This window comes from Trachurus trachurus (genome assembly GCF_905171665.1).
Source record: "Trachurus trachurus genome assembly, chromosome: 1".
In the NCBI taxonomy this organism is placed as follows: Eukaryota; Metazoa; Chordata; class Actinopteri; order Carangiformes; family Carangidae; genus Trachurus; species Trachurus trachurus.
In genome coordinates this window covers 7223389-7244608 of record NC_139891.1, presented here as the reverse complement: position 1 = coordinate 7244608, position 21220 = coordinate 7223389, and the positions used below count along the sequence as shown (strand labels likewise).

At 39.6% G+C, this 21220-nt stretch overlaps 1 protein-coding gene across 2 annotated transcripts in view; it reads left to right on the top strand.

The window, feature by feature from the left end:
- The first annotated feature begins 10121 nt into the window (after positions 1-10121).
- rbm20 (RNA binding motif protein 20) overlaps positions 10122-21220 on the top strand; it is a 47078-nt gene continuing 35979 nt past the window's right edge. For both annotated transcript variants that reach the window (XM_083998628.1, XM_083998627.1), the window contains exon 1: positions 10122-10320. In XM_083998628.1, the coding sequence (XP_083854754.1) occupies positions 10199-10320 (122 nt within the window). In that variant the 5' untranslated portion in view covers positions 10122-10198. The remainder of the gene's footprint in view (positions 10321-21220) is intronic.

Below are 21220 nucleotides of genomic sequence, written 5' to 3'. Positions count from 1 at the left end.
AGTAGTAGACACAAGGTCAGCAACTGTCAAGCGGCATCAAGGTCAGATTCTGGCACACGTTACACAGCCCTTACACCTGTGATATATTTTGTTTTTGATATCAATGACCCTGTTGAATTACAATGCACCAGGGAGATCCCACAAATGGCGTGGCTGTCATTTTGGTGCAACATCACCTTGCACAGGCGGCATGTTTGAAAGGTTGTGCCCTGCCGAGACGAATTCGTAGATCCCTGGTTGTAATACGGCAGACCTCCAGAGCATCCCACTCCACAGGGATCGCCAGGGCTCGGATGGCGCTTTACGTCAGAACGCTTTAACCTTTTGACAAGAGAAGTACCTGCAACTGTCTTTTTGTGAGCATTGTGATGCACTTGATGGCAGCAGTGGTAGACGTGATACAACTCTTGTGCGTGTGAAGTTTGTGGGAGAAATGACTCAAACCTTCAGAAAATCAATGTTACATTTTACTTTAGACTCTGGCTCTGCTGTATTTCTGGAGCCAATATTGCTTCACATCTTTACATCTCTGCTGTACTGTTCTCCTCCAGCTTCTCCCACATCTAATTCACACTTCTGAGGTTAAAATAGAAATAACAACCCTTCGTCCCACAGCATCCCACCAGGTTCTTAGCTGCTATTCCTCTGACATTTTCTCCACCAGAGGCAAAACTCTGGTATTTTGAGAACATGTATTTACATTTATTCACCCTGAGTGTGAGGAGCACTAATTGACATGTTTGTCACCATTTTATTCCTGTTTGACAGAAGGTGATTTCAGATTGGCAGTCACGTTATTCTAGATGAAAACCTCACTTGTCAGTTGCCTTAAATCCAATAATATAACCTCTTTGTTATAATTTATCATCTAAAACTACCATTTCGCTGTTGCTTGAAAAGAAACAGGAGGGACAGAGGCAGTATGCATGTATGTAGCCGTACAATATATCATGTAAGTACTCCTTTTGTTTTCCTTTTTGTGCGCTTATGTTGTTTTTCATGTAAGTACATACAGTAATGTTGTCGCCTCCATCATCTTCAGTCAATATAGCTCTGATCTCATTACAGATGAACCGAACTGCCCCCAGAGAAACAGGTGCCAGCACTTCACCCAGTCGTGTGATACCGACAGCACACCTCATCCCTCAGTGTCCCGGGCTGCAAGCAGAGAGCAGATCTGTTGCTCTGTCTGCCAGATATGAACAAGCCTGCACGCTATCTGTTGCCAAGTCAGTTGATGGATGATGAGGCTCTGAAAGACCAATGCTACCTATTACACTTTCCTATGTATTTCAATTTGCTTCATCCTCATCCACTGTGCATCAGTATCTCCTCTCTTCTCCTCCTGCTCCTCGTGATGTCATCCATCCGCTGCACATTCATGCTGTGCCGTTCCCCCCCGTTGTACCACGTCCTGACGATGAGCCAGAAGTGCACTCACTCTACAATTCACTGTCAGGTTCATGAAAGCAGTTTGAGATTATATTTCCTTTGTGTCCTGTTGCATTATCATGCTGGAAGTAGCCATTAGAAGTTGGATACTTTGCCCCACACCATTTCACCGCCACAACATGCCTGAACTGTTGACACAAAGCAGGTTGGGGTGGACCAATGGATGGTTCATGCTGTTTTTTGTCAAATTCTGACAGCCTCAGCAGAAATCCAGATTCGTCAGACCAGGTTGCGTTTTACAGTCTTCAGCTGTTCAGTTTTCCTGTTCCAGGCTGACAGCGGAGGAACTTCACATGGTCCACCTCAAGGCTCCATGTTTTTCTGCCTGTCTACACACCATTTGTGAATCTATCTATCTTATCTATCTTATCTATCTATCTATCTATCTATCTATCTATCTATCTATCTATCTATCTATCTATCTATCTATCTATCTATCTATCTTAACCCTATCTCAAGAGATGACACTTCATCTTATGTCCTTGTCTTGCCCATGCACCCTGTCCCCTTCTGCTTGCTGTCATTCCTGGCATCCCCTCTTCTTTCTATTCTCAGACAATAAACACCATATCCTTTCAACCATTTGCCCGCCCCTCTGCCCTCTGGTATCAGGATGTGGCGTACAGTAATGAACAGATAATACTAGCTCCCATAATCAAGCTCCTTATCATAAAAAACAGGCATAAAGCTGTCTTGGTTTTTACAGTCAACAAGTTAATTTGTTGTCCAGCAGGTGTTGGTGTCTCCACTGTGGTTGAGAGTGGGAGGAGAAGGAGGAGGAGTATAGGGACGCCTGTGAACAGATTGGCACTGTCCTTGCATTTCATGGTGGTCCATCTGCCGCACAGGCCTCTGGGGCTGACTGGCTCTCTGTCGCTACTGCTCCAACGTCATCTCCATATCATCTGTCAGGCTTATCTGCCTGTCAGCTGATCAGTCTGTCTGTCATCTGTCTGCTTGTCTCATTGCTTATCACAGCCATGTGATGCTCGTGTGTGTTGAAGTCCCTATATAAACATGTTGCCGTCGGAATAGGCCTGAGATGGAGACAAGACGGTAGTGAGGGAAGAGTAGCAGGCTGCCAAGCAAAGAACCACTGATGACAGATGCGGTTGTATAAGCAGCACTATGGGAAAATAATCTCTTTAATTAAATTAAATCTCAATGAGCGTGGCCAAGGTTTTGTATCAACATACATTCTTAATTCCCAGAGTGAATAAAAACTATCTTAAAGTATTATTAAACTTGAGAGACAAAGCAATAGGGAGTGCTGCAATCTGGGTCCAAGGAGGGATGTAAAAACAAAAATGTGGATAAAAAAATCAGGTGCTCATCAAGACCAAAAAAGATGTGTCCCTTTTTCTATTATTCAACTTGCTTCCACTCATTATTAGTTCACAAACTCAAAAATGGATGGATGAATTGGATCTACACAGCCTACCACTGCTAACATAAACTAACATTGGTGGAGTTGGTAGGCTAATTCATAGAGCCTAATGTTACCACTTAAGATAAATCTATAATTTGTAGGAAACACTACCTGAAATCATAGACTGCCTGAAATCTGACAATGTGCCCTCCATGTTCATTATGTAGTATGATTACATTATCTGATGAAATACCTAGCCTTTTGTAACAGTCTGCAACACACCTCAGAAGTCTAAAGTAAATTCCGTGGTCCCATGAACGCAGCTCCATGAACTGTCCAAAAAATGTTAGCATGAGCCGGAGTTTCCCACTATGCAGTTCTGTTATTTAAACTCTTACTTTATTCAGCTCTCCTGAGGTTTGGTAATACCTTTCTATCTACTTACTTGGACCTCTGCGTCAATTTATGAAACCAGATAGATCCCTTTGTTACGGTCGTTGCTATGGTTTCTAACGTTAGCTTAGAATCGCTCTGGCTTGGACCGAGAGCTGAAGCCACCTATGCTAATGCTAGCACTATTAGCGGCTGTGTGCACACCTGGTGAGTCCAGCTGGTTAGCTCATCAGCAAAGTCTAAATGTTGCCCCCCCCCCTCATCAAATGAAGAGTTTCAAGTCCTGGTAAGCTTTCACTAACAGCAGTCACACTCATTCCTCATAAACACTTCAATTATTTTGATTTTACCGCCACATGCAGAGATAATGTTTACTGACTTTGATTAGAGGTACTTACAGTAGCCTACCTGTAACAGAGCAAAGAACATTTAGAAGAAATTACGAAATTGAATTGAACATCCTTGTCATTGTCAAATGTAACTTACAGCGAAATTAAAATACCAAACCAGCCAGTGCAACATTCAAGGTCAATAAAAAAGACTATAAAGGAGCATATAAGCATAATTTTTTATTTATTTATTTTTGCTAGAATACATTCTAGAAACTAGAAAAAGGTGAATTAAGTTAGCCATGAGCCTGACCCGCCACAATATCTGTTTTGGCAAACTACTTCATTAGCCATTTGCCTTCCATGGTTATATCAACTAGTAAGTCAGCAACAGCTAGTGAGTTAGCCACATTAGCCCAAGGCCTCTCACAATTTTGTAAAAAATCAGCATGAAGCGTAACATCAATTATGTAGGTATATATAGGCTACACGAAACTAATATGGACTAAAACACAGAGAAAGTTAATTAAAACACAATATTAGTTTTGCTTGTCAGAGTAATGTTTATTTAGCTGACATGAATCAGCTGACAGGCAGACAGGCTGCTGCTGAGCTGCTGGAGCCCGGCAGGAGGCCCTGGCTCAGACTCCCTGGAACCAAAGGTCACCAGCCGCTCTGGCAAGCCCAACTTCTGGCCTGAGGTAAAGTGTGATGTGCTTGAGATGGATCAGTGTTCTTTTAACAGCTTATTCTGTGATTTGCATGGCTTTTCAGTCTTAAATTATTTTTGAATTGGTGTAAAATCAACAAGGATTTTTTTTAACAAAGCGTGTAAAGGGATGTTGCAATGGTCTGAAGTGGTAATCGTTGATAATCCATTGTTCATTTGTGTTATTATTCTATATCCAAGTATTGTGGTACTTTTGCACATTACTTTGCAGAGACTGACTGCAAGACTGTCAAGTAACATGGCGTTTGTCATACATTTTTGCTTTTATTTGCAACTTGTGATTGAACTGTGTTATGCGACAGGTGTCTTTATTATTTTGCCCATCCCATTTATAACAGTGAAAGTAGTCTGTATAAGAGAAACACTTCCCTGTATAATGATTTGTGATTCAGCTGCATTACAAACTACAGTCTCAAAATTATACAGTTCAATTAACAGCTCTCATTACATTGCATTACATTACAAGTTCAACCTTCACAGAGGATTCATTGCTGCTGTGCAACTGTTGCATTAGACTGTATTAGATCTAACAAGGTGTTCCTAATAAACTGGCAACTCAGGGTAAATGTTTTTAAGATTGCATTTTAACAATTTAATCAGAAACATTTAACTAAGTGACTGGATACAGCCTTCAACACAGCTTTTGTAACTTTCTCTTTACGATAGTTATTTAAATGTGTGAATATTGAGGGCAGGTAGTACTACTTAAGAGTAATGATCTGATTGCCTTTTCATCCCTGACAGGAACTTTGAAGTCTAAACTGTCTCCAGTCAAGTGTACCTGTCAAGGGGTTATTGTGGCAATTTTAAGGTAAGTGTCAATTCAGTTGCATTTATTTCCTCGACCAATATAGTTTCAAGACTGTTTACAATCTTTTTACAAGATGTGACACTTAGTTGTTTGCTAGTTAATAAAGCTGCTATCTAAGTCTATAAAATGTGACCGTGTTAACAAACTCTCGCAGTCTCAGCTGTTTAATGATTCTCAGGTTTGGGGTGAAATCCTTTAGCACAGAATCTGATAAAAACAGAGCATCCACCGCTGATGTTAGCGTTGTGAAGGTCTATAAAACACAAGTGTTTGTAAACTTGCTTCTACTTTTGGCTGCTTAAAATAGGCACTTTTCTGGTCTCATGAAGCCAGTATTATGATTGGATGATAGCGGCTCTGTGTGCTGTAGCAGGGCTTGTGTGTCACTGTGTTATTTTAGTTCAACAATAAAAAAAATGCAACTGCTGTGCCGTCGTGAACAATGGAATTTACAGGCCGTTGTTGTCAGCGATTGCTGGTGCCTCATTCCTTTTTTAAGCTCTTTTTATGAGGTCATATGTTCTCTGGATCCTTGGCCAAATGCTGATGGCTGGTCTTTACTTCTCTGAAGTCTGGGAGAGCCACATAGGCACAGATGTCTATACTGCAAGTTAGACTACAAAGTCTCTTTTTGTAGAGGTTTTAAATGAACATTTTTGAATGGAAGTTTGCATCTATATGTACTCTTGGCTGTGTGTATGTGTGGAATTAAATGTGAGACTTTTCCATCCTGCAGAGTATACATTTATATTTAATCCACCGATTTTTAAAACTAATTTATAAGGATACAGTTATCAGCTCTGACCAAAAACCAGATAGATATGTCTGTGCGTTTGTGTGTTGTACCGTGGGAAGTGTGTCTGTTAGAGTGCACACAACAAAAGAGGTCTACTGAAATAGATACCTTCTTCTCATGCAATGGCCATAATCACATTTGACCTTCAGTGTGTATGTAAGCGTGTCACATGTGTTCGTAAATGAATTTGTGAGCATCGGCTTGTCACATACTGTGGCCTGCGCAGTTCTCAACATAGAGGTCTCACTATAATGAGGCTAAAGGTAGAGAATTAGAACGGTTTTAATTAACAGACTAAGCCATCTTAATAGCTTCACACATGTCAGCTTAAATCCTCTGCAAAATAAACATTCCCCACTTTATGGGAATGCCCAGGTCCAGAGCGGCATTCTCAGCTGCACTGGGAGCATTTTCTGGAAAACTGATCGCTTGGAATGGGAGCTGCTTCTCACTTAGCACAGTCTTATTTCGGCATTTGGCAAGTGGTTTTGATTGTGATAGTTGATGTTGTTGCTTCACTTCCACTATTGCTGCATTATTGTGTCCAAAAATGTGATGGTAATACTGATATGGTTAGTTTATATTTTTAATCTAACAAAATTAGCACTTAAACCAACTTCCTGGTGGTCTCTTAGACATAGTGCACTGATTTCGAATCTACACACCAATTTGGCCATGAATGTTGTAGTCTTCAACACAGTTTCTTGTCTAATATTATTAAAGTATTTCAGTAGTCTGCCAAAGTTAATCAAACTGTTTCATATACCTAGACATTTAAAATGGGCTGTGCATCCTATTTTTGATATAACTAGTGCTACATTTCTTCAAATAATTCTCAATATAGGTAAAAGACTGACACAACATAGGACATATTGAGAAACATTTTAGTTAAACATGTACAACCACTTGTTTGCACCCCCATGGTTTTGTAACTGAGAGTCGTGCCTTAGACTCACTCCCTTTGTCAGTACTTAGGTCTTTATAAGGCCTCTTGCTGCCACTCTTTATCATCAAAAATGACTTTTCATCTTTCAGCTTTTCACCAACAGCTGGCTACTCAGATCTCAGTTCGCATGACAGAGCTAGTTGGCAAGGTTGCAGTGGTGATTTATGGGAAGTGTGGTTTGATGGCAGCCTTTGTTTAGAGGGAGAAGAAGTCTTCACTAGTACTCTGACTACAATGACCACAAACAACAGAGACAGGAGAATTTTTACATCAAAAGCACACAGACTGACAAAGGCACGCAGACTCCGTCAGATGCGTGACTATAAAGTTCTCTCACACGAGTGTCGCTGTGATCATTTTAAAGGTTGGATTAGGAGCAGTAATGTGTTTATGTAGGTGATAGTTCTCCTCAAATTTCTGTGGCTGGCGTGCAGTGCCGTGTATTTTTTAATTTCAGAGGAATGTCTCCAGTCCAGTGTGTAACCATGTACAACTGCAAGAAATACTCCCAACAAATAGGTGGCACTGTATTACCAGAAAGTCCATTCCTATTGTAAGAAATAAGAAAATGCACTTCGTTCAGACCCTCCTCCCCTTCCCCTGTGTCATAGTCCCACTTCCCCTGCCTGTCAGCATGCTCACCTTGACAAATCTTGGCAGGCTACTACATAACTGGCACGAGGTTTTGACCGGCCCTCTCTGTACGTGACTTTTAGGGTGCACACAATAGTATGCTGCATGTGTATTATTCGCTTGCCAATTACAACCAAGTTTCAGCCTTCACACGTATGTTTAGCTAATGTTAGGTTGAATAAATCTACCGTCATAGTAGGGCTGTTGGTATCATGTTGCCAATCCTCAGGGATTGGTGAATAATGTTTTATGTGACTGGTTGTTTTCTATGGTTATTGTGAGATTGAAGATCATGATTTCTTACCCAGTCAGAGAGCAGCATCAGTAGTTGAACTTGAGGTCAGAGACAGAGGATTTCACCCGCTCAGGCTTACAGCAGCATACTCACAGTTACTATGAGGGATTGAGGCCCACAGTGACTATTGTCTCTTTCAGAACAAAGTGGTAACACAAGATCGACCAAACCAAGGCTAGCTGGTCAGCTTGCTAACTTAGTGAGATGTCTCTACAACACTACATACAGACACCTTTGACATAACATCAAAAGTGTTGATTCTATCTTTGTTCATTTTTGATGATTAAACTAAAATACTTTCAAATTAACCCATTAAATTGTAATTCACCTCTGTTACTGGCATGCTTAACACTGAGTCATTCAGGCATGCACCATTATAGAAACCACTTCATGCTACAGTGGTATCTGCTTTCTCCCAGCGCCAAAAATAAGTGGGGGGATTGTTATGTAGACTTGGGACATGAATGCACATGCGTCTGCACACACGCATCAGTTCTGCGGGGGTTGTCAGCAAGGAAACAGCCTTTTTTAAATGTTTCTGAATTTTGCCATTCATCATAGAAGCAGACATTGTGAACATAGAGAGGATGCCTCCTGTCTTGGCTGTCAAAGAAAATATCCTTTGTGTCAATTCTATCTCAAGTGAGAGTGGCTTTCTCTGAGATGTCACGACACACTTCTTGCTGCCACTTTTACTCATCACACTTACGTTTGCGAAAGACCATGAAGGTGTTATCAGACAGAATGCAAAGCAAATCCTTGGCCTTGCCTTGACTGTATGTGCCGTCTGTGTTTATCCACCTCAAACGGCTAGTACATCAACAGATGTTGGCAGTAAGTTAGCTAGCTATGCACTGAACAACCACGTGCATGTGCATGTGTGACGGCTCAGTACGAGTGATCTCAGAGCTTATCAGGAACTCCACTTCTTTGTATTTTTATCTAAATGTCTAGTTATGTGAGCTAAAGCCACTTTTCATGGCAGTGATACGTGCTTTCACGTTGGAGTCTCCAAACTGTAACAACATCGGAAAAAGTCGCCTTTTGTCAAAAAAAGAAAAATAAATAAATAGGGACCTGCTGTGCTGTGTAAAAAAAAACAACAACAAAAAACTGACGGCGAGTGAGTGTCATGACTTCCTGTATCTTGCCCTTCAAATGAAAAGCCCTAAAGCCTTTCAAGACACAGCTTCAAATGTTTTTTGTTTTTTTTCCTGCGACCAATCGACCAATGAAATTTTGGTTGGCTAATTATTTTTTGGTTGACTATTTGGGGGCAGCCCTACAAAGAAGCTTAATGTAATGCTGTTTTGTGAACTGGAATTGGATATAGCAGCGTACGTAATCTATCTAACCTTGCTACTGTGAAAGATGGTAATTTCACATGATTAAATTAGCATAGTCAAATTAGCATTCCTAGGCTGGTCCTCTGGAAACAGACCTGGTTCTCAGCCATTAACCCCACCAAGTGACAGTTTCCTAACCAACCTAAATAAATAATTAAAAATCTGTGAAAATGGGAGACCTGAAGCTACGGACCATTTCTCTTCCTTATGTGGTCTGGTGCACCATTCAAGAATTGCTGACATGCTCTCACTCAGTACTATTCTTCCACTAACATTGATTTATTACCAAACCCTCCCTACCTTTTGGCTCACAGATGTGAAACCCCAGACTGTCAGCCCATTACAAAATGTGAATAATCTGACACTGTGCTCCAGGGGCTGGAGACTGGACCCCTCCAATGATTCAGCGGCTAAATTGATCCCGACACCTACTGAGTGACTGATGGCATTCCCAGGACCCCAGTGCATCCCTTCATTGGCCAGACTATGTGAGGGTGCGTGTGTCTGTGCGTGTGTTTGTGTGTGACTGTAGAGGTGATAATCAGCAGTGGCCTGAGGGACTTTCTTGTCCCTGTTGTTGTGCCGCGTGGAGCTGCCCAGGACTGGGTCTCCCAGTTGGTCTCTTTCAACTCACCCCCCTTCTGCCATCCCCTGAGCCCACCTCCTCTGTTATTCCCTCTTAAACTTCCCTCAGTCATCCTCTTGTTTCCCTTTGAAGAGACTCTGCTTTGATTTCCCCACTTTTTTGACACTGGAGACAAGAGGGGCAGCAAAGGAAAGTTGTGGAGGTGTACGTAGTGTAATTTACAGGGGGAAACGAGTTGGAAAGAAGAGGCTAAAGGGGCTTTGCTGCTGTCGATCAGGAGTGGCTTTGTGGAAGAGCCCCTGCTGAAGCGCTCAGCAGCCGATCTTTTCCCACCTGCTGGCCTTTCTGTCATCTGTTCATGTAGCAAGGGGAGAGAAAACCAGAGCAGGCTAGAGAAAGTTGCCTCATCAGGATTTGCTGTCTTTGGATCGTGGTAGTTATTTTTGAGGGGGAGGGTTTTTGGAGGTTAAGGGTGTTGAGGCTGCAGGTGGTGCTAGGGAGTTTGTTTTGCCATGCAGCAATCTTGGGATCGGACAAGGAGCTTTGAGAGTGTTAAGACAGGCCATACAAAAATGCTGGGGAAAGGACAAAGTGGCGGATATCCGTCTGAGACAACCGGTGAACTCTTGCAGAGGTAAGAGGAAATTATGTCCACCATAAAATCAGAGAGTATATACAGTACACGCACATGCCTGGTGCTCACATTGCTGTATGAAAAATGCATTTGTTCCACAGGGATTTGGGTGACACCATTCATGTATACACATAATTTTGAAAAGTATAGCTGCCGTGGTGAGACGTGTCTGTGGAGGATGAATTATATCCAGAAAGTGCCTAATACAGACTATGTTCTGGACACTACTGTCAGTCTTTAAGCAAAAAGGCAAATATGTAAAAAAGTATGGACAAAAAGTCTCAAACTTGAACTTATTTTTACTTGTGACACAGGTCTTGACTTATTTTCAATGAGTTAAAAAAAATGTGAAACTATTTATTTCCCGTTTCATTCAGTTAACCACATTTTTGTGATTAAAAATATTTAGGTCTTATCCTTTTTAAAATGTTTTGATTTAAAGTAAATTTATATCTGTAAATCTTTGTGTATTTATAGATATATAATGTATTTTCAATATACACAGTTGCAGTAATTACAACTCCTATGTTTCTAATTTAATCTGCCACTAAATAAAATCTTCCGGATTCGTTGCAGAGTTCAATGTTTTTTTGCTTTTACGGTAATTACATGTATTGCAAACATCAAGAAGAATAAATATATATAATATAGGATTTATTGTATTAAAAGACATGTTATAGTGGGTTAGGTAGTAGGTAGTAGTTAGTAGTTAGATAATATTAACAAGCACTTCATATATAACATATGATTAAATTAAAACAATTCGATTTTAATAATGTTTAATTATTATTTTGTAAAATAAGATGACCAAAACTGCATGCTTATCTAAAATCTGCATATTTATTGAAAAGTAAATCACATCTTCATACAAAAATATCTATAATATATTTATATAACTTTGCCAAACACAGCCAAAGAAGAAACAAATAAATGTTTGTCAGTACATAGTAATTGTGTAAACCCACTCATAAAACGTGGGTCATCCCATACCTTGCATCTACTGTAAGACATGTAGATTTTGTTACCGTTTTTCGTGTCTATCCATATTTGGGAAATTCTGATGTAACGCCTTTAGGACAAAAATGCAGCAGGTGAAGTCATTTGAATCAGGCCTCTTGCTGTGAAAACATGTCAAGGCCCTATATTCAATTTCTCAGCTTCACTGTATAGCTGTATGTCAGCGCTGGGTGCGGCTTTTACACTTTCACAACCAAGCCACGATCCAATAATCTGTTACAGTTCTGTTACAAATGATCCAACAAATTTCATCCCTGTATTATATTTTGTGATATTCAGTGTATTCAACAGATGTGTTGTACGAGTTGAAGTATTGTGTATTAATTGAGGACTGAATTTGCCGTCTTGAATTTAACTTCTCATCCACAGTAGCAAACAGTGATTAGAACAAGCAAGTTATTTGGTATAATTTGTAGTTGAATATCGAATTGTCAGGATTTAAGAGAGTGTATTTACTTGCAGTCTTACTGTGTTTCCTAAGCAGCAATAAATGAATCCATACATGGATTTAAATCTGCTGCTTTTTTCAGATGAGTGAATTAAGGATGTACCGCCCAACTTGATATCCAGAAGTGTCTTCTGTAAGACTTTGTATCGGCCTTTTGCGTCTATTTTCTCGAAAGATTTGTTCATGCATAATTGCTTAAAGCCGTATATAGGTGTATGTTAAAAATTACACGGTAATTGATTGATTCGCTTTGCTAATACTGAAGATTAATATACTTACTGTCAGTTACTCAACAAGTGTTGGACTCATCTTCATGCAAGCTTACCCACAAAATTTAAATATTTTGCTGTGTACTAAATTTAAAAAATATATATATATAATTCACAATTAAATTTTGTACAATATTGATAAACTTGCATTAACAATGGTTCCAGGCCAAAACTGAGCTTTATAAATTTAAGTCTAAAAAAATTGGAGAACATTCACCTAGCTAAATAAATTAGATGAGTCTTAAACAGATGAGTTTGAAATATAAAGTATAGCACATAAACGTTGTTGTTTGTTCCCGTTTGTCAGAGATTACATCTCACAGTAGCCGTATCAACACCTGTTGGAGTCTTTTACTGATACAGGATAATGTGTGATCTTAACTTGATAGAAAGACGGTATAAACACCAGTTCTTTTTAGTCATTCTCTGGACAATTCACCCAATGGCATTTAGTTTCCATGTAATTCTACATGTAGATGTCCATTAGGGAGTTATCAACATACAGCATAAACACTGAGCTTCTGTTTTGATTTGCTTTCCACCACTTCTCTCAGATTAAAATGCAGGACGATCCAAGACCTTTGTAAAATACAAGTCACATCTAAAGACAGCTGTTATATATATATATACTACTGATAGGTAAAGCTAAAATGATGTACAATTTTTTCTTTATGGATCTTTTTTTAGTGTTTTGTACAATGCTTATTTGCTGTGGCTCCTATATGAACCACAGTGTATGGTTCTTACAACTGCTGTAAGGTTCATACAAAAGAAAAATAAATGAAGCAAAGACTTGCATTATTATGAATGAACCCACTGGTTTTGAATGTGTAATGTGTACAAGCTCCTTGTTTTGGGTACAAGGAAGCAAGATGTAAAGACGTGAATAGTGAAGGGACTGAAGGATTCTGGTGGCAAGAGTTATGGTTGGATAGTCTTGTCTGGTTTGTGATGAGTTTCTGTGATGGGTTGTTCTTCAACTGATTTGTGATCTAAAAGAGATTAGTAAAACATGGTGAACATGTTGAGTTTCACTTTTTTCATATTAGTGTTCATCGTAGTTCACTTTCCTCTTCTCGCTGTTGCTTCCCACCTGCTGGCTCTATATCACTTTGGCACTTGGGGAAGTTGTCTAAACAAATTTCACTTTGTATCGCTGATACGTGAAAATGTCAGGGGAATGATAAACACTATAGAATTGTACTTTTCTGTCATGCATTGTGCTTTATTTGCAGTCAAACTATATGTGCTTAGGTTTTTCTTTTCTTTTCTTGATTTATGTTTTCAGGAAAGCCATAGCCACGTTTCCTGACTTAACCTGAAGACACCAAATGTTGTATTGCCTTTCTCACACTTAACTTAGTAAAAGGTGCAATTTGCAGTAAAGCAGTAGGGAATAATTCCTTCAGATGTTGTGTTTTCCCTTTCTTCTTTGTGGCTGGCTGTAAAAAGTGCCAGTACTCCAGTGACAAATTTCCACAGTATCAGCACAGTTCAGTAACTATAGTCATATGGTCCACCATTACCAATATAGTCATATTACAAAAAGAACTGAAAGAAACTGTTTATTAAACCCATATTGAACTGCCCACTGGTCCACTTAGCTATGTCTGTCTGGTGAGTGTGTTGGTAAATCTTTCAAAATATTACAAATCTCCATAGGAAACTTAAGCTGACTGGTGAAGTAAGAGTTTCAGTCCTGTTCCACCAAAGGTCATTAACATAGGCTTTGTTGTCTGGACTTAGATGTGACGATTGATTAGTGAGGTGGCTTTACAGCTCTGTGACGGTGGGATACTCCTTTGAAATGCGTGATGTTTGTTTGAAAAAGGTCGAGCTAAATAAATGCCATGTGTATGTTATTTCAGAGAAGGACACAGATGTTTTTGTTGTTGTTGTTTTTTATTGTCACACCTCAGTCGTGGTTCATAGTTTATCCTCACAGTCACACGCTTGTATTAAAAAGGAATGGCAGTGTATACGCAGTGTATGTGTTGCCTCCCGCAAAATGTATTTTGAAACACCATTAGGAGGATTTTGTGGTATTAACATCTCATCCTCACTTCCCTGGGGACTAGATTTTATCTCCTCTTCAGAAACAGATCTCATCACCACCGCTAACGACAAGTAGCACTAGATTAGTTTTGTCCTGGTCGTGAGAAGATTTGTCTCCCCTTTGTTTTGCTTGCAGGAATTGTATTTTTATTGTGTCACCTCCTGTAGTCTTACAACCACATCCCTCCCCCACCACCACCTTAAGCATGTGTTCATTGCTGTGTTGACACATGGCAGCAACTGCTAATCTTGATGTTAAACGGCTGACAGTTGCATGGCACCAGGCAGGGGCCTTTGGGGCCTCAGAGTTGCCGTAGCCATGTTGGAGTCCACTTTTGTGGTGACACAAGTCAAACGTAGGTCCATCATTTAATTAGATCAACATGCAGTTGGTATGTGCAACGCAGCCATGATATCGGCCTAAATAACAATGGAGTGCAATGAGAAGAAGAGTGACCAGTTACCTCTAACTCAGACACAATGAACTTGCCATGTATGCACACATGAAATTCGAGTGGCAGGTGCATAAGACTTGCTGTGTATAATTCAGAGTGACAGAGCATAACGGCAAGACATTTAAGTGCAAGTCACCTCTCCAACATAGTGTTGCACATCTAATTTTAATGGCATCTAGCTCTTGTTCCACTTGAGCTTGAATGCACCAGTTGGAGTTGCTTTAAACAGAAGCTGGAGTGTATATAATGCTGTACAGTCTTAGCAAGTATGTAATGAAGGACAGCTAAGTAACTTGTGAAACTCATTCTCATTCAGCACTCCCAAAATTAAATTTGCATGAATAGAGTAGCTACATACTGGCATAGTGGATGGAATTTTTGCACTGAAGGGGGGCTCTAATTTCGTTATACCGCGAGTAGGCCTATAATGACAAATAAAGGCATTCTGATTCTGAATAACCTTCCACTTTTGTTATACAGACACACATACACCCACACCCACACCCACACCCACACACCATAATTTTAAACCTGCTCCATTTACAGAACTATTAAATACACATTCTTAAACAGTTTTAGCATACAGTCTTTGGAGGGTGTTTATAAAAAACACCATTGTGACCTGATTTTGTGGAGTCAACACTGTAATACTGTGAAGAAAACTAAGCGCATCTCTGTATATAAATCTTGCAACAGTGCTGCAACTCTTCTTCTTCTACTTTCAGTCTTTGGTTTGTTTCAGTTGATTTGCTATATTATGGTATTCATCAAAAACAAAACTAGTGAAATATCTACTAGTGCTGTAGATTTGTGTCTGTGTTTCACATCCTGCATCAACAAGTATTTCATCTTAGTGGAAAAGGGTTCCTTGGCGTTGAGTTGGTAGACTTAACAGGGCCAACTATCTGGAACAATGGGAGTGGCCAGAGTTAAAGAGGCTTAAATGTCTTTATACACTCTATCAGCATGAACCGAAAGCAATGAGAAAAGAGTGCTGTCAAATATTTCCATCTGTATATATTTACCGATGAGATTTGCACATAACTTGGACAGGCTTGAGTGGGATACACCAGTTAATCCTAAAATCATCACAGTTTCAGGGTTTAGTTCTGTTGCTGCTATAAATGACACTGTAATGTGACTCAAATGGTCTGATGGCCTTCTGATATGATGCGGGAAAAAATGTCAGCTTGTGCAGTATTAAGTAAAATGAGAAGCTGTGATATAGTTTGTATGGCTTGAACACGGTTACCCAGTGTCATCAGTACCAGCAGCAGTGGCAGGTCGTTATCTATTTATGCTAGTGAACTCTGACAAAACTGTGTAGAGTGTCGTCTTATAACCCTGTCCCTTGTTGTGAGCGGCTACCCTAAAACTGATATAGATTAATAGGATTATTGAATAGGACAGTTGCACTGTTCTGAGTGGCTCCTAATAACCTCAATATCCACCCATCATGAGTTCTACACTGAAAATGTTTCCTTCCATCTACTTTCTGACTGAAAAATGGTAGTTACACCTAAAAGGACAAAGAGTTAACTTTATAATATTTTGACTTCCTGAAAGATTAAGCAGTATTTGACCTTAGCTCAAACTACAGGACACAATCAATCAAGTCCTTTGGGATCATCTCTTCATCACTGCCTTACCAGTCCTTAATGCTTAAATATATGAGCTGGCAGAGTTTAAAGGTCTCGGTGTAAACACAATCTAAATTTAAAGGGTTGTTCATATGAAACTAATGAAGTGCTTTACCCCTGAGGGCACTTTATCGTGCAGGCTGCACCACTCATTAAAATGAATCTAACTTGTAACTGTGACATTTTTTAGATTATAGTACTCTGTGTCTATGCATAGTGACTCTGTTTCTGTTGATGTGTATGTTTTCATACATGTTTTGGGTTTTTAAGTGTTTGTGGATTTTATGTGTATATATGAGAATTACACATTCTACAATTGAATTTTGAGTCTTTTGAGAATTTACACAGCAGCCCAAATTATCAGTAAATTTCACACTTATGATATTTAAAAAATCCTTCCTGATTTTTTGGGAAGTGACATCCATGTCGTCTTTTCTCTGTCAGTTCTAGGGGGCATGGTCCCACATTTTGTAAAAAGTATTAGACTAATTGATCAATCTTGTCTGTGTCTAGAAATAACACGTGGTCCAAACTTTGCATTTGTTATTGCATGGTCATCCCCTTAGAACGTCTAACGCTTTGGTCAGAAGCACAAGATAAGATCTTAAAAGTGGTAGGCAGACATGACACCAGTTTTTCACACTTCCAAACCATATGGTGCAGGTATTCCTGATGCCGCATGCAGAACTTCACGCATTGTCGGATTAACAGAGACCAGATGTCATTCATTCCAACAGAATGAATACATGGACAGTAATGGACTAGGATCCCTTGTGGCCGTTTGTGGACTGATTTTATGAAGACAAATGATTGTTAAAACAAAAATTCCCACAACAACGTGTTGGGTTTCACTTGTAATGGTTTTAGTACTACAATGTGACTTACCATATTGTAGTCGGGCCATTTCCTCACATGAATGTATAAATACATACCACTTTCCACTTGTTGCTTGAACCAAAAATACGAGCCACAATTTGATCAAGGTAATTGTTTGCTGTTGAGCCAAAAGGCAGGAAGGCAGGTAATATGCAGCTAGTAGTTTCATCCAGCAAAGTGTGGTGTCAGTCACAGTGATTACACAGTTGGAAATATATGGATCCAAAGTTTGTACTTGTTCTCTTCACAAAATCTATATCAGTTATCCAGCTCTTCACGAGGAACCTCCTTCTTTTGCGTCTTGTGTATTTGTAAAAGGCGTAATATTTTAAATGTGTGGATCATGTTTCCTTTTCCTAAAACTGGAAAGAGCAGATATGCAACACAGGCTTAAAAAATTAATGCAAACACACATTATTTAAAGGGACAACGAGGAGTTTTTATTTGGTTATAAAAAAAAGTCTCATGTTAATGTGGATGAATCTACATTACTTGTTAATGGCTCCATTTTCGATAAATTTATCGTTTTGTCTCTGTCGTTATTTTGTTATTATTATTAATGGTGGAAATGCTGGGCGAGCCGACCAGCGTTTCCTTACTTTCGCTGCCCTGCGGATCATGGGAATAATCGCCGTTTATGGTCGGAACTACGACAGTATCTGATCGTCTTCCAACCTCTGACTTTAATTCTTGATGAATGAAAACATTCTTGGCAAGACGTCCGTCTTGCGCCGGTTCAAGAATTTCACAGTGCACGCGGAGGCTCATGGTAAATGTAGTATGAGAACACTTCGCTTTCCAAAACTCCTTGTTGTCCCTTTAAGGAAAGTGAAAGGTTTTTTGAGTATGTGGAGCGATTGGAAGGGATTAGGTAAACTCGGTAGAAATTGGGTATGTTTTGTCAAAAGATGTAGGTTAGTGGCAGTGTAGGTGAGCTTGGATATGTGGGCACTTCGAATTCAGCATTATCAATACCCACGTTTGTTTCCATGAGTCATATGTGAGTCAGATACAGTTTCAAGAACTTCAATACTGCCACTGCTGAGCTATTTTCTTTCGACAAGGCTAACATAAGTAGGGGGCTTCAGCTTCATGTTGTCTATGGGTCGTTAATTAGTATTTGTTAAAGAGATGCTCAAGGGAAGGGAGAGGGAGAGTCACACTCTAGACATTGGTCAAAAGTTACATCTTACATTTTAACCCTCTCACATTGTAACACCGAAACTGACACAAACATGTGCAGATCACAAGATTTATATCACTTTCGCCCTCACAAACTATGAAAACTACAAGAATATTACACTTAAATAGACAAATCCTTTACAAAATTAAAACCTGGGACATACCAGACCAGATATTTTTGTGATTTTTAAACAGCCTCTTTTGATTGCTCTAAAAAAAATCTGTGAAAATGAAACAAGCTGAATTTATTTAGTTAATATTTCCGCTGTGTGTGTCAATCTAGATGACATGGCTAAGTTTGACCTGGACGTAAGATGATATTTGAGACAAGAATCACAGATATTATTAATAATAGGTCAGTGTTGGTATGTTAGGTCTTTTGTAGATAATTAATAGAAATAGGTCTTTGTTTTGATCGTCTTTCCATCGGACTACATTAGCCATCAGCACAAGGTCACACATCATACACACGGATCAATGAGCCGCCGCAGCTATGAATTTGGAGAATGTACTGAATGCATGTTGCCCTACAGGTTTAACAGTAGGACATTAGGGGTGTCTAAGTGACACATAAAACCCACCTCCTGTTTTAAGTCCCACACAGTCGCCCTGCTCTGCTCTGTTAGGCCGGCACCAACAGCTGAGGCCAGGGGAGATTGCAGCACGTGGCCTCACCCCAAAGGCATCTTGCTTTCGTCTACATGGTGAGAGGGCCAGAATACAGGAAATCAAATTTACTGTACCTCTGTTGAAGACAGGTGCAGTAAACATGCACAGCAACACAGGACGACCAGAAAATAAAATTGTGTTAACAAATTAAATGAACATATAGACAGACTTGTTTATCTTCCAAAGACACAATTATTTCAGGTGACCAAACACTAAGTCATTGAATTACTTTTTAATAATAATAATAATAATGTATTACATTTATATAGCGCTTTTCTATTGTTACCCATTACCCAAAGCACACGTTCATACAGCTAGACCTTCCCTTTCTATGCTCTTTCTCTCTGTATACCCATCCATCATGCCAAGATTTTGTTTTCACATAGCCTACATTTTTGTCACATGTAGGCTACTGAAGTTATTTTCTAAGACAAAAGTACTCTTTTAGCCCAGCTATTTTGCATTTTATATGTCTGTCTGTGTGTATGTGTCTGTACTGCAGTATGTCTGTGGATGTTCGAGGTTGTAGAGGCAACATGCTGTAAACTAATCTTACACAGTATTACTGACAATGAATGTATGTCATTGCATGGTGATAATCAGTGTTAATACAATCCTTTCTTGTCTTGGAAAAGGCAGCGCCCGCTCGAGAATGTGTGACGGGAATGGAAGCAGGCAGACTGAACTGACTGATACACAGCGCAGAATGTCAGAGGCAGATACAGCCTGTGATATATTAAGGATTTACTCTAACTTTGTACGTAGGATTTGAAATTAGTTGGTGACATAAATACAAAGAGGTCGACCGTTAGTGGTTATTGAATTAGGGCTTGAATTCTGTCACTGTGAGGGTGTGGATGAGCAAGTGGCCCCCATCACATCGGCAGGGCTCTGGCTATGTATAGGCCCCTAATAGCAGAGATGCCAGACTCAGCCTTGTAGTCCAGAAAGAGAGAGGCTGCTCAGTCGGGAACACCAGGCAAGCAGAAAAGAGGCGAGGGGTGATAATTACCTACCTATAATTGTTAATAATCACCAGATAAATAATCTGTGCAAGAAACATGATTCATTCATCCTGACGTCAATAGGTAGAGTGGCAGTGTCTGATGTTTTTGCTAACTGCAGTGAGCCAGGGAGATGTTTATGTGTTTGTCTGGCCACTAAGCTTTTAATTACACTTTCATAAGAGAGAAAAGTCAGCTGGTCTAGGATTTAGCTGTATTAAATGGTTAATATGATGTCAAGCCTATTCATTGCTTTATCAAGTGTTAAGATATTGGATTCATGTGTTTGATGCAGTGACAGTGTGATGTACTGTGTGCTAAGAACTTTGACATAATTCAGTGTAAGGCTCTGTGCGCCCATCAACACTCAATTACATGTGCCATCAATTGATGCGTTGATGCACATACAACAGTACCTTGAGGTCAGGAGTGGCTCTGCTGGGATACACAACTCTTACTGACAGATTGACTTTTATGTGAAACAAATATGCTACCCGTGGGAGAAGGTGATAAACATTGGTATTTGACCCGAGCATATGGCCTGGCCATGAGGTTAACAGATTTATCCACAGCAATTTGGCAACTTCTTAAAAACATGTTTTTGCACCAGTAGGTCAGCTATTAGATTAACACAAAATTTTAAAACTGACCTTATCAAAACAAATTTCATCTGCAAATGTGTTATTGTCACCTGTGATTTCCCCACAACCTTGTAAATATAACATCAAATGGGTTTCCATCAGGAAAAGTGGCTGGTTTACTCTTGAATGCTGTTCAGTCTGACATTTCTCTCATTGTGTTTTTGAGTGGTAAATAGTTTGAGGTTTGTGGCCAGACATTGAACACTATATCATCCAACGTCAGACCTCATTTAGTTATTGAGTTGAATCTGTCACATGTCTATCTTGTGTGTGCAAAGTGCATAAGTATCACTGAACTGACTTGTTTGTTGTTTGGGTAGTAAAGCAGTATAGGTTCTAAAACTAGCTTTTGTATCGTGTTGCTTGTCATAGTCTTACAGATACAGATTTATGGGTCTAGGGTCAGCAATGTCTTTGCCATCCAAGGTAGGACATTGCACTATTAGTCATACTCAGTCTAATTAAATCCTTCTGTGTTTTTACCAGATTATTGCACTCTGTACGGGACTCTTGTGTAGCAGAGAAAAGCTCAAAGGCACTGGTCACACCTCTGAACGCATTTGACTGTATGTGGCATTGAGCTTAAAGAAGCTTGGTGATTTGTGGAGGTATTAAAATACCATAATGTGGTTGACTCATGTTGC